Source organism: Hyposmocoma kahamanoa, unplaced genomic scaffold (genome assembly GCF_003589595.1).
Source record: "Hyposmocoma kahamanoa isolate Upper Pololo Valley unplaced genomic scaffold, ASM358959v1 224, whole genome shotgun sequence".
NCBI classification, from domain to species: Eukaryota; Metazoa; Arthropoda; class Insecta; order Lepidoptera; family Cosmopterigidae; genus Hyposmocoma; species Hyposmocoma kahamanoa.
The window spans coordinates 10,915,155-10,928,910 of record NW_020653743.1 but is presented as its reverse complement, the minus strand read 5'-3'; the positions used below and the strand labels follow the sequence as shown (position 1 = coordinate 10,928,910).

The window sequence follows — 13,756 nt, the reverse complement described above, 5'->3', positions numbered from 1 at the left end:
TTTCGGCAATTTTAAATATTCTTTTAAGGGTTGTAAGGAAAGCCGCTAGTATAGTTCAATTAAACAAATCGATTCATTCAATTAATAAATAGACTTGTAGTTGGCAGTAAAATGGGCCATCACTAAACCGTCTATGGTCGGGTCAGTGACTTGGTTTGTTTACTTTTTGTTTCAAATGGATTGAAGCGAAGTATACATCTGAAGTGATACATACAGTAAGCGGAGTCAAAAGAACAGCCAGTGAAAGGCTACAAAGGAGACTCCCTAAAACACCATAATAAAATATTCCTAAAAATAAATTTGCGGTCGTATTAATTCAAACTATTGTTTTCAGCTTACACTGCTCTTACATGGAAGCGACAATCAATGAGTTAGGCACAGAAGCTTTAACCGCGGATGCGATACAGGAGCTGATCAGAGCAAACCGTGACAAAGCCAGTTACGCGCACTTGTATAGAGATCTTATTGTGTGCTTCGACTCTGATATACGGTGAGTACGGTGTCTCAATTAAATTGTAAGTTGATATGGTGCCTATGCATGAGTACTCTGTGTTCTTATGTATTGATTTATGATATGGACAACAAAACAGATAAAAATCAAATTACATTGATAGGGAAATATGATATTTTAAAATTCTGTACCAAATTACTACTAATTTGTTCGTTGACACATAATTGTAAAATAACAAGAAAGATCTACTGTTCGTAATTTGCTTATTGTTTACTAATTTACTTAGTACGCCAAGGGAATGGGTGAATACTATGTAAGTGCTAGGTGATTACTACTCCTTTAAATATTCTGGATATTGGATTAAAACTACCCAAACCAGGTTTTTTCATAGACATCTCGTTGTAATGCCTGATATATTGGCTTATCTAATACAAATTTGTTTTGATGGTTGAACGACAATTTTCAACTTTATGGTTCAATATTGTGGCAATAGATGGCGCCTTAAAAAAATCCATGAGGCTTTTAAATGTTCGGTGACTTGAAAATTTTCTAAACGCCATCTACTAAGAATGGTGAAAACAGAAATTAAAAATACCGTGTGCGCAACATTGCAATTCACCTGTACGGCTAACACGAGCGGGCGCGACTTGCGTGAGAGCGACATAAAGTGCGAGATACTGCTATTCTCGCATAGAAATCCCGCGCTTTATATCACTCTTGCGCGAGACGCGCCCTGTCGTGCTAGCCCTGATGATAGTAAGTTACGGAAAATAATTATGAATGTAAACTTATGTCTAAATAATCTTTCTCAGGATAATGGTGTGCATGTTCTGCGACGACCCGTTCTCCCCTGAGCGCGTATTGAGTCCTCTGCTGTCACATCGCGCCTGCTTCCTCACCGGCGACCGTTCCATTGTCATTGAGACCTTCCTCGGAGACTCCAAGAGGAAAGTTGAGGTGAACTTCTTCATAAAATTTCCGCAGTGTAGACATTACGAGCGTACACCATTATTTATGTATTAAGGAGTATTCTTCGCCATTTGACACATTTAACCTTTTGTGTTAGGGTGCGTACATCAGCGTCCTGATTTTGATACAAATAGGAATCGATCCGATCGGGTCGTCTCGAAATCAGATCGGTTTCTGAGCGAAAACATGAACCTGATTCCTACTATATCTTTCTAATTTGTGAGTTAAATCAACTATTGTTTCGATTTGAAACGACAAAAGTTTCCGATCGGCCAGTTGTGAATCGTAATTATGCGCCTCGAGTCGGAAAAGACGCAGTTTCCGATCGGGAGAGGGAATCAAAGTCAAGCTGCTGACTCTATCTATGCTTGCTTGCCTATAGAGGCGCAATTTACAGCTCGCAGCAGCGCATTCGTGACGTATTTGCCAGATTTGTACGTACATTTTTGAGTACTTGTATTTTTTTATAATCGTTGTCCAGATGTAAAAGGTTCGGACTTAGCGCTTTTAATCTTTGGCAAAGATGTTTAGGTCAGCTTTTGAGGTGGCTACCACGACGATAGTGGCTATCACTTGGAATTCTCTAGGTAGGGGTCTACTCACTTTGTACGTCCTACATTCTTCTGAAACAATTACTGTCAAATAATTGATACTCGACCATATTAATAGACAAAGCCAAATATGAAGCTTCATTTGCATCATGCGTCTTTTAATTTGCTTGAGTTCTTACTTATTTCACAGTAAGACGGATTGCGGACCGAGAACGAGAGTATAGGGGCCAATCTATTTGTGTGAATGCGACTGACATGTGTCGATGGGACTCACTTCAGACTGGCCAATTCGTCTCAATAATTATTGTATCTGTTTTAGATCCTTCCTTAGCTGTATTTTGGGATCCCGTTTGCCAGTTTTATGCTGTTGCACTCCTCAATGGAGTTCTTTCTATCTTTCGCAAACAATCACATTCAGCTAAAACACCCTTTTCCCTACTTACTTTTTAACCGACTTCAAAAACTTTGTTGGAAAGAGGGTACCTCCATAGTGGTCCTATTTTGAAGAAAATCATCCACCTCTGAGGGAGGCTGTTCACGCATGAAGATTCATTTTTATAAATAGCGCCTTTTTTTTTCACCGATTTTTATTATCTCTTGCGTCAAGTTCAATAAAACTTGGCAAATAGATGTAATTCCACGTACTTTGAGGTCGGTTTTTTTTAGTACTCTGTACTGAGATTACTAATTTATATGTATTTTTGTTTGGCAGGTCATCATAACAAGCTACCACGGAGCGAGTCAGTTCAGAGAAGAATTGATTCATGGTTTCATCCTGATCTATTCGGCGAAAAGAAAAGCCAGCTTGGCCACTTTAAAGTGAGTTTTTACAGTACTAATTTAGCTATATTAGCCGATTATGGATCTACATTTGTACAAATGACAATACTGCAGTCTGTCATATAAATTACGTTGTAATCTACAAAGAAGATTTATACTTTTGTATATGTAATTTAAAATCAATTATAAAGATCCAGAAAGTCTGTATTGCAGCTAAACCTGGTACAGGAAGACACGGAAAAAAGTAGTTTAATCGAAAACTAGTTCATATTTTATAATAAAGTGAAGGTTCTACTCCTTTGTTGGTAAAAACCGTGTTATAAGAGTATTTAGTAGAGGGTTTGATGCCTACAATGCCTAAGAAAATTATATTGATTTTGCAAATTAAAAAAGGAACAAAGTATTTAAAAGTGCAATAAAATAGTAATAAAATGTAAATGCCAATGGTGGTATTATGTGTGTATATGGATGGCTTTCTAGAATAGCGGTCTATTTCAAAAACATGGAATTAACCAAGATTATGGTTTAAAAAGTACCGGCTCTTATTCGCATTATAAATGCGAAAGTAACATCTGTCTATATCGTTTCCACGCTTAATTGCTGAACTAATGTTGATGAATTTTGGTATAGAGATAGATGGGACGTAGGAGAAGCATATGGCCTACTTTTTCAAAAATAAATCTTAAAGAGCGTGAAATAGGCGTTGAAAGTTTGTATGGAAAACCAATAAAACTGTAAAACAGTATAGTAAAGTAGACAGATAGATAGATATAATCTTTATTCATTGACACCATGAGAAATACATACACAGACGCATGATACAGACATTAACTTAGACGTAACACAGTAATAATTATATTCTACTAATATCTCTCTTGGAAGCCAGGGCAATGAAAAGGCGCTGACTCAGCATTAATGACGCGGCTGCCCGCGACGTTGGTATTCTCCCAGGACCTTATAGGACAGAGACGCCCTTTCGTAAAACCCAAAACAAAACTAATTTAATTCAATTCAATCCAATTTATTTATTATTATTATTTTTTTAAACTATTAGTAGGGTACTCGAAGTACTAGGCAACTAGGAAAGGTACTAGGAAGTAAGGTATTTTATGCAGACGAAGTTGCGGGCACCAGCTAGTTCATGATAAAGTAATTAATGTTTTTACTCGCGTGTGCCTAACGCGAGTAAAAAAATTAATTATTTTAGTTTGGATGACTATTCTAGAAAAGCAACTACATGAATTATGCGTGCGTGTGTGCAAGTGTCTATTGCATTTAGCTTCATTGACATCTTGTCTTTTTTCCAGTGCTTTCTCAATGAACATTCCCAACTTACCGATTCAAATGGTAGCCGTAACAGACGGCGGTGGCTCGGCAGCTAGTGCGTTCTTCGGCACAGATTTAGGCCACGCGCTCATCACTGAAGGCAACGCCACGGCCGACAGGCTGGGAGCGCATTTCACTACTTATACTTCAAGCGGAGAAAATAAGTGTGAGTAGATTATGTTTATTCATCTATACAGACCACGAGGTCGTAGACTAGCGAAATAGAAGGACCGCATCTTAAAAAGAGATTTGCCGTTATCCTGCGATAGACGCTTAATACTCAGGGGCAAAACAATTCTATGAAGAGGGACTTGATCTTTAACATGGAGAGAACGACAGGGGATACAAATTGTACAAATGTCTGGCCATATTCCAGCAGGAAATAAACATGTTTATAAAAATATATTCTATATTGCAGGACACGTTTTGGTCAACGTATATAAATGTCCGATTGAAAATCATTTCACTATTACAACCTGTATATATAATAAATATAAGAAGTACTCGTATTTTTCTAACGCCCTGGGCTAAGTGACAATAGGTGGAGATTCCACATGACTAGAACAGTTTCGTACAGTTTCTACTTTATACACATTTCTTAAGTATAGTTAGGTTAAGACTAATAAGAGTTCGTCCAGTAGCAGTAGAACTCGTTGTGTAAGAGTTCGTCCATGGAAGTACTGCCAGCTTACCTATTTCTGCCGCCATGCAGTAATGTGACCATTACTGGGTCCTGATTTCGAAGGGTAGGGGTGCTGGTGAAATTACAGGCACATGGGACTTGTCAGCTTTGCGATTTAAATCTCTGAGTGGTACTGCAACTGTTATGGACAGGCGTGTCACTAGATGCACGACATGGTCGTCTCGTCACTTAGTATTACAAAAAAAAAGAAATAATGGCAAAACCATCTTTTTTTCATTTGATAATAAAATATAATCTGTACGTGATGATAGATGATCTCTATGCAGTCTTTTAATGAGGCTATTTTTAATGAGTATTCACAGTAAGAATTAAGAGCTATGCACACGGTGTATTTTAGTCGTCGGCGTGTAATGTACTCTAAAATTTACAATACAAATCCTCGCAGTCACTAGCGAACAATAACTCCAGGTAGGGTACAGTAGGAATCAAGCTTGTTTTTTATCGGATAAATTTTGACTGGCTGTTAAAAACTGTCAATGTTTATTATATGTTACATTCGGTCGTTAATTTTCGATTCGCAGCGGCGTTCTACACACCGTTCTTCAAGGAGGTATGGGAGCGCAAAGGCGAGATCGAGCGTGCCTTCCGCATGGAGCAGCCGCACAACCTTCCTGATGTCGCCACCGCCAGACCTACGCCACCCCCTAGGAATCACTCTTATCATCTTAACCACAAGTAAGTTTCTGTAGCTATTATTGAAATGTACAGCCTAATTGTTATTGGAAAACTTTTATACCTAAGTCGCAAGTTTAATATCATATATTATTCAAATGTGCATGTATACGAAAGGGCAAAAAGGTTTTTAGTTTATTTAACATCATTTACTAATGACCAGTGGTCGTAATAGGGTGTTCCACATGAGTAGATAAATGTTTACTTAAGGATACCAAGAGTGACATAGAGTTGTTAAACCCATCAAACGAATTAGTAGCAGTAGAGCTCCTTGTGAAAGGGTTCGTCCAGGGTAGTTCTGCCACCTTACCTATTTCTGCCGCCAAGCAGTAATGTCAGCATTACTGCGTTCCGGTTTTAGAGGGTGTTGGGTGCTGGTGAAATTACAGGCACATGGGACTTGTCAAATTATGTCTCAGGGTGACGGGCGCAGTGGCAGTGCCCCTCAGATCTTGCGAGTTAAAGCTCTGAGTGGCACTGCAACTGTTATGGACAGGCGTGTAGCTTACCATGACGACTCATTCGTCCCGTTACTAGATATTATAAAATAAAATAATAAAATGAATAAAAGAGATCGACTGATTTGGAATGCCCTATTCCGAGCATTGCTTATGATTTACTAATACTTTGTGTACAGAATGGAGCATAAACTCACCAACTCGCTCGACCTCCTCATCGGGCCGGATTCACGGGCCGATATCGATTCGGAATACAGCGACACCTTGAATAACTCCAAAAATAGAGGTTTTTTGAAAGGTACTTGTGTTAATTTTTATATTTATAGACCTTTTTAGTAGCATGCATATGGGTTTTACTAATTTACTTGATAAACGTGTTAAGTAAGATTACGCCAATGGATACACCAATAGATAATAAAAAAATTTCGCCTTGTCTCAACGCAATCATTAAGTGAAATATTTAAACATTATGTGATTGATGCGTATAAATAAATGGATACTTTTCATCGGATTGTCCTTACAAAGTTTTCCTTTGACGGCTTTTGATGAAGGTTCATTTATGTAGACGAGATAAACCGCTTACAAAACTTATATTGTGAATAGTAAAAAAAAATTACAGTCAGGTATAAAATGTAACACAAAAATAAGGAGCGCGTTGAATGGTGGCTGTGTGCTATGCTGTGCTGTTATGCGTGTGAGCGCACTTGAACGACGGCACACCCCGGACACTCCATACAATGGTCGAAAATTATTTACCTACTACTACTACATACAGCAAGGCGCTATCTGCACACGCGCAAATGTGTGCGTGAAGTGGCTGGGTTGCACATCACTTGCCCGTGCTATTTATTACGTTACGTGGTCAGAGCGGCAATCTGTTATCTACAATTCAATTATAGAATCCTAATAATTACACATGTTCATTCCGTATTTATATCGATATAATATTATATTTTTCATTAATTCACTAACTGGAATAGTATTGGAGATTTATTTTAAAAATTAAAAGCACTTAAAATGTTATATTTTGGACAGGTACCTTTAGATAAGGTAATGAAAGTATTTGAAATTGCGTGTACAAGTTTATCATTACCTAGTTAATAATTAGGTATATTTCACTACGTAATATTTTATCGGCGACACAAATTGAAAATTCGAAAACCCTTCTCTAGCTCACGAAGTTATGGCGTCTTATTATGTTGATACAATAAATCTGTATTATATATCTGTATTAAAGAAAATAATAACTGAATGAATAGCAGACGTAAGTTTTTTTACTTACTTCGTTTCATCTTTCAAAAAACGAAAGAAACCCTCTCTTTGTCCCGTTTAGATGATTATAAACAGGCGTACATAGCACAATTCACGACCATTATAAATAGTAACGTAAAATAATGTTATATATTAACGTACAAATTTTGTAATGAAAAAATGAAAACTATATTCAAATATCAAAGCCGTCTTAGAGCGAAAACGGCTCGCCGACAGCCTTGTTCTAGTTCAGTCAATGTGACCGCCAATGTGCGGGGCGTGGTGCGGTATATAAAGCTAGGGAAGGGCGGAGAGTGTCCGTTCTCATTACTTATTTGTTCTCTGACGACCGTTGAGTGCCCGCTTCGAACTACGTAGTTCAAGCAATGTGCCAATAGATGGTGCTCAAATAAGTCTATAGAATGGTTTAGATCTATATGTCCATGGCGAGAACAAAAATTACGAAAACTAAACAATACAATGTTGATAATGGAAAGAAAAATAAACATAGACTGTCCTTTATCTCATAGTCTGTCTAATGTGTGCAGTAAGACTGAAAGCGTTTCGCCGTCACATTACCCAATGGGATTTCCCCCCACCGTGTATAGATACACCCACCTATTGTTAATATACCTTTACAGTTTATTTCAAGTTCGTTTTATTTTTAGGATTTAGTGTGTATCCCCCGCCGAGTACCCCACCAGAGCCGGCGCCACCCGATCACAGAATGCACGATTTGTCACGTAAGTCTCTTTGTTGTTTACCAGCCGTTAATCAGGATTTCATACGCGTGATTCTCTGTTTAGTATCTAGTTAGTAATTTACGATATGGGCAGGATTCAAACTATCATATGGTCGGGATTTAAACTATAATTCCTCCGAATGTCACCAAATTCGTAAAGCTGTAATGTGATTAAGATAATAACAAAGCATCCATGTTTTCTTGAAATAGGTAGCGAGATTGTTTGATCGATATCCTAGCAAAAATTAAGTGGCATAAATAAAGAAATAAAATGACTAGAGACATTTAATTATTAGGACAGTTCAATTTTCACTGCAGTGGTATTACGAATTTTAACTAATGAATTCAAATACCTTATATATTCATTAGATAAACTGTAGAAAACAATTTCCGGCATACTAGCAAAAGTGCTCAACTTTATGTGACTTTATTAATACAACTTGTACAATTTAAAAAAAAGTTATCCTAAGAAAAGTTATGTAATTGCTTCTATAAACATTCCATATTATTTAAACGAACATCGAACTACGAAATGCACTACATGGACATGCGGTCTTGGGGACTATCCTCTTAATACTTACGTCGTCATAATCGTCAACTCATTACACGACAAGGAGGTCCACGGCCCAATGCAGGTTGGCGATTTCATGCTTCCAGGGGTTGTGAACCTTCTTCAACATATAAATATTCCTTATTGCACGCAAAGTGATATTACAATTACCCTTGTAAAAAATTTCTACTTTAGTTTCAATACCTGTAGCATTCGACAAAAGTTTGAAAAATGATTTTATTATATTTTATTGTTACAAATTTAGTTTACAATAAAATAATGTTGTAACGCAGCGGATCTCAACTGCTCCGAGGATTCTCTCAGCACGCACGAGTCAGGTGATTGCATGACCAACGATTTTGTACTTTATTGCACACAGTGGACGGTGGACGAGTTTTGTGTGTAGATAGAAATGTCATGCCTCTTAGAAATGTCGTCTTTTAGAAATTTTGTTTCAAAATTTTTATTTGGAATTTAAGTATTTATTTTTATAAATGGAATGCATATTTTGGTGTGTATGTTTTATTAATATTTTTTTGCATGATTTTTGTTGTGGGGTACTTTAAGAAATGATTTGTTATTTTTGTAGAAACTAGCCTACACAATATTATATGCCTATTCTTGACATGACGTCATCGTAATATTTTTTTAATGTTTGTTTTTGATGGAATGTTTTATGTTTTATTTGTATAAAATTGTTATTTAGTTTATTTTATGCAATTTTTCTTTATTATTAAGGTCAATTTTTCGTTTTAACGATTTAAAAAATGACAATGTTTTTTGTATAATATGAACTAAAATAGAACCAGACTGGGAGGGAGCGTAACTGATGGAGGTTCGTAGACTCTGTCTACCCAAGGATGGAATACGTGTGATGACGTGTTTTTATGTATATATAACTATTGTAATTTGTATAAATTGATAGTGAATTATTTCTTTATTTCATTTTAAATTAAAGGAATTTTGTTCATTACCTATAAATTATCTAAATTTATGCATGTATGTAAAAAACGGACGAAACTTCTAGAAGTAGAAAATAGAATTATGAGAAACGATAATTATGACAAACAATGTTATATAAAACAATAAAGAACTAAAGGTCTCATCGCGCTTTGTTCTGATAACTTTTTTATATTAAAAAAATCGACCTCGGAAGTTCGTCTATTTGCCAAGTTTTATTGAAAACGCTTACCGGAAAGTGCACGAAACCAGATTCATCCCCTAATTTGCTATCCTTAGAGGTTGAATATTTTCTTCAAATTTAAATGGGACCAATACTGAGGTGCCTACCGTCTTTCCAACAAAAAAAAAGATGTATCAAAATAGATTCACAGATGCTGAAGTAATCGCGTAACATCCACACACAAGAAAAAATACAGTCGAATTGAGAACCTCCTCCTTTTTTGAAGTTGGTTAATAAAACCTGTACAAAATTGACGCTAGAATGTTTACTGCTAACTTGATAATTGACCTTAGTAATCAAGCAAGATGGTGCCAATACTTGTTACTTCATTATACGTAACCTTACCATTTATTTGATAGATGGAGGTGGCCTCTGGCAGCCTACAAGCTACGGTCACCGCGCTTTCACCACAGGACGGACAAGAGCCCATCCGCAGCAACAGAGAGTGCGGCATTCGCAAACTTTGAAGGTAGAGATTGTTTATTACCTGTGATCGGAAAAGATCACCGGCAGTACCTTCAGTCTGTTTTTTAAGACGAAGTAAAATTACATTTTCAGGGTTGCCAGTTTTCATAACTATTTAATAGTTATGTAGTTGTTGCCGACAGTTTTGTCGATAGATTGTGTAAGCAAAAATTTTGTCAAAAATGTCTTTGAATTTGAATGTTTCGATATTCTAATGATTACTAATTAATGCGTTATTGCCTTCTTTATTCTTATTGTGCCAGTTGGCCTACTGATATCGAAATCAATTCAAATTCAAAAACTAAGCTGCCTCCGTGGCCGAACGAGGTTCGATTCTTACGCCGGGAGAAATATTTGTATGGCCTACATTTATTTCTCTCGTGAGTTTGGGTGTAATTTGTAGTTATCTATGTCCATGGCACCCGTTACGCTTCCACATTTATATGGCGAACGGCTATGGAGTGGAATTCCCTGCCTGCAGACTTGTTCCCTGAATGTTATAACTTGGACCTTTTCAAGGCGAGAGTGAATATGCATTATTTAGGTGTGCATGCTCCATCGTCGACCTCATCGTCACTTTCCATCAGGTGAGATGGAGGTCAAATGCGCACCTATATTTTATTAAAAAAAAAACAACTGCGCTCCGATTGGCAAGCTCGAGTTGAACAATTGACGGGTGTCGTCAACTGTTTCACTTCAAATCGACCAGTTTACTTGAGCTTTGCTATAATGGACGAAAATTGCTATATTACATATTTAATATTTAATTACCGAAGAAATTTGGTTCCGTTTGTTTTTTAATTAGATGTTTTGCTGTTTTTCTCACACCACCGAATAGAACAGCACGGCATTGTTAGAGATATTATCTTTATTACAATAAATACAGAATATTTTTTGGAATATACGGAGACGTACACACAGGTCAGTAGTTGGCCTGTCTATATTTCAGTGCAAACGAGAGTTGATGTTTATAAGAGCTGTATCGCTAATGTGTTACCAGGAATATATGGCCCTTATTTCGTCTCTATTTCTGGTTATATACTTGATGAATGATAGAAACCCTAACAGTAAATCGACATGATTATTTGTAAGCTTACTACGTTGTTGACAGCATGACCAACCACTTACATTGTTTACAGCAACCCGGCAAATTGGATTTGAACAATTACACAATGGTGAGCGACGCCCTGCAACACATCACTATTGGAACACCGCACACTAGAGACAGAAAAGTAAGTAATAATAAGTTGCGACTACATTGTTCGAAGTTTTACAAATTAACTTTGCTTCTCAAGTTTTATAGAGTATTATAAAAAGCATATGTACAAGGACAATGGCAAACTCCCATATAAATTTTTGTTTTTTTGTTCTTTTTATGAAAAATATGTGAAAATATAGAGGTGAAATTCTTGAATAAATTTTGTTTTGGGTTTACTATTCTGAGAACTCAGGAAGTTTGAATTTTTGGAGGTTACGTGTTACGTAATTGAATAAAATATATTCGGTGTATTATTATATCAAAATAAACTACAGAAGCCTTAAACAGGGTTAATAGAAGCTGTATGGCCGTGGGTTTGTGACGTGACTAAAGTTCAGAGGAAATTATTTTGTATACTAAGTATGTTCAAAAGGCATGAAATTAAGCCGTAACAAAAACAGAATTAATTAATAACATACCACAGACTATTGCACTGGTAAGAGTTCCTTAGAGGATGGAAAAAGTTGGTTTCCATAGTCTAAGAGTAAGTCGGACAAAAATTATTTTTTTGTGTAACGTGCCATCTATCCTAATTTTGGGAAGTTTCTTGCCAGTTTTACCATTTTCTCTCGTGGCATTTAAAAAAAAAAATTGTAGATTTTATTTTTTGTAATGAAGTACTTAATCTTCTATTACCTTGTTACAAATCGCTAAAACATTTGATATTACGTGAACTAAATGTGGGCAATATCCGTACGGTACTGAAATTCCTTTTTTGGCGGCTAGAAACTAAGAATTAGTAGATATCAGTCCGGTTACATACTAATTAGTCATTAGAGTTTCTTTTAAATATGATTTTATTTCCAGACTTAGATAGGCCGCTATTGTAATTTGAAAAACCTAGTGTTTTTATTTTATACAAACTTGTAATTAAGACATTTGAAGACGCTAATGAATTCTTTTAACTATGATTTTGCCATTGTTCTTTTTGGAATTAATCCGGGCCCGTAAGTTCTGAATGACAATTTCCAATATTAGATTCTTTATATCGAGTTCTTAGGTTTTCGCGATTGGTAAACATCGGAACGTTACGTGTTTGTTAAACAATAAGGCCAGGTAATTAGTGTGTTTGTCTGGCACATTATTATCATTATTATTGTTAATAAAACTCTTTTTATTGTCTCTACATTGCATGCAACAATGCATGTAAAAATAAATGCTTTACATGATATCGAAATATAATCTGGTTGTGGAGGCTGATCCCTGAACTGGGAAACCAGGTAACCAGGTCTCCACCCCCGGGCAGACTGAATTCCTATGATTGAGCAGTAAATTGAGAAGCTATTGACATTCCATATACCTGATCATAGTGATATAAAAATGAACATTCCGTCTTAGTATTTATGACAATTTATTTGTTTATATCAACAGTCCCAGCGGTCCGGATGGTCGCACTCGAGCAGTCAACCTGGCGGGCATCACCATCCTTCAGGGGTCAGCTCTGAGACTGAACTAGACGCACAATACGCACAGGTAAAATTTTATTTGTCCACAGTTTTCAATCACAAAGTTCCTAATGGAGAACGTCATTAAAAATACCAGGTCGGAAGTGGCATGTGTGAAAATAATAATGTAAGACGTAGCTAGTGGAGGTAAACTAGAACCTTTGGTCTATGCTTCTCTCGATATGCGTCATAGCATATAGCCGCCATATTTCGTGGAACACATAATTAAATCTCCAAAATAATGCATTGTATTTTTAAAAATAGTGGTACGTGTAAGTTTACGGACGAATTTGTGGTTGTATTTGTGGGTTTTATGCGAATGGAACACCACATTCAAAGTTCTCGTGAATTCACTATACATATATGGTTAAATATTGTAAGTATATAAATAGAAGTTAAGTTAATAAATATATTGTATATAATAATTTCTTATAGATTAAAGATCCCAACGAATACATGGAAGCGCCGTCTATGATGCGATTGAGAAGACACCGAAGGCATGACAAAACACCGTTACATCAACCTTGTAAGTAAATCATAATAACATTTATTCAGTTAGTCAGTATTATAAACTTATACAGGCTGCTATATTTATACATAAATAAACAAGGACGGACCTCAATGCCTAAAAAAAAATTTTGTCCAATTTTTTACTTTCTAGCTACATGTTTTAAACATATACTATATTTATGGTTTTTGATAATTCATAGAATTCTTTACTACCCTATGTCACACTCAGCAGGAGCCATTTCTCACAAACTTCAGTGATTCTTCGTCGTTTGGAAAACTGTAACAATATAGTACGTAACCTTAATAATGTTGAAGTCAAAGAACCCTTTTTTACGAAAAATCTTGTTTTAATTTTTGGAGTAATATACTTTAAATATATATTACGTATTTTATTAATTTGTTATCGCACTACACACACTTATAACTGTATGTATATATTGCA

The 13,756-nt window shown here is 36.1% G+C and overlaps 1 protein-coding gene across 1 annotated transcript in view; it reads left to right on the top strand.

The window, feature by feature from the left end:
* Positions 1-13,756, top strand: part of LOC113228282 (rho GTPase-activating protein 190) — a 76,085-nt gene that overhangs the window by 47,623 nt on the left and 14,706 nt on the right. Inside the window, exons 18-29 of the mRNA XM_026461547.1 lie at positions 335-490; positions 1,264-1,408; positions 2,684-2,790; positions 4,059-4,243; positions 5,302-5,455; positions 6,090-6,208; positions 7,830-7,904; positions 8,747-8,791; positions 9,996-10,105; positions 11,241-11,333; positions 12,731-12,832; positions 13,240-13,330. Coding sequence (XP_026317332.1) covers positions 335-490; positions 1,264-1,408; positions 2,684-2,790; positions 4,059-4,243; positions 5,302-5,455; positions 6,090-6,208; positions 7,830-7,904; positions 8,747-8,791; positions 9,996-10,105; positions 11,241-11,333; positions 12,731-12,832; positions 13,240-13,330 — 1,382 coding nt within the window. The remainder of the gene's footprint in view (positions 1-334; positions 491-1,263; positions 1,409-2,683; positions 2,791-4,058; positions 4,244-5,301; positions 5,456-6,089; positions 6,209-7,829; positions 7,905-8,746; positions 8,792-9,995; positions 10,106-11,240; positions 11,334-12,730; positions 12,833-13,239; positions 13,331-13,756) is intronic.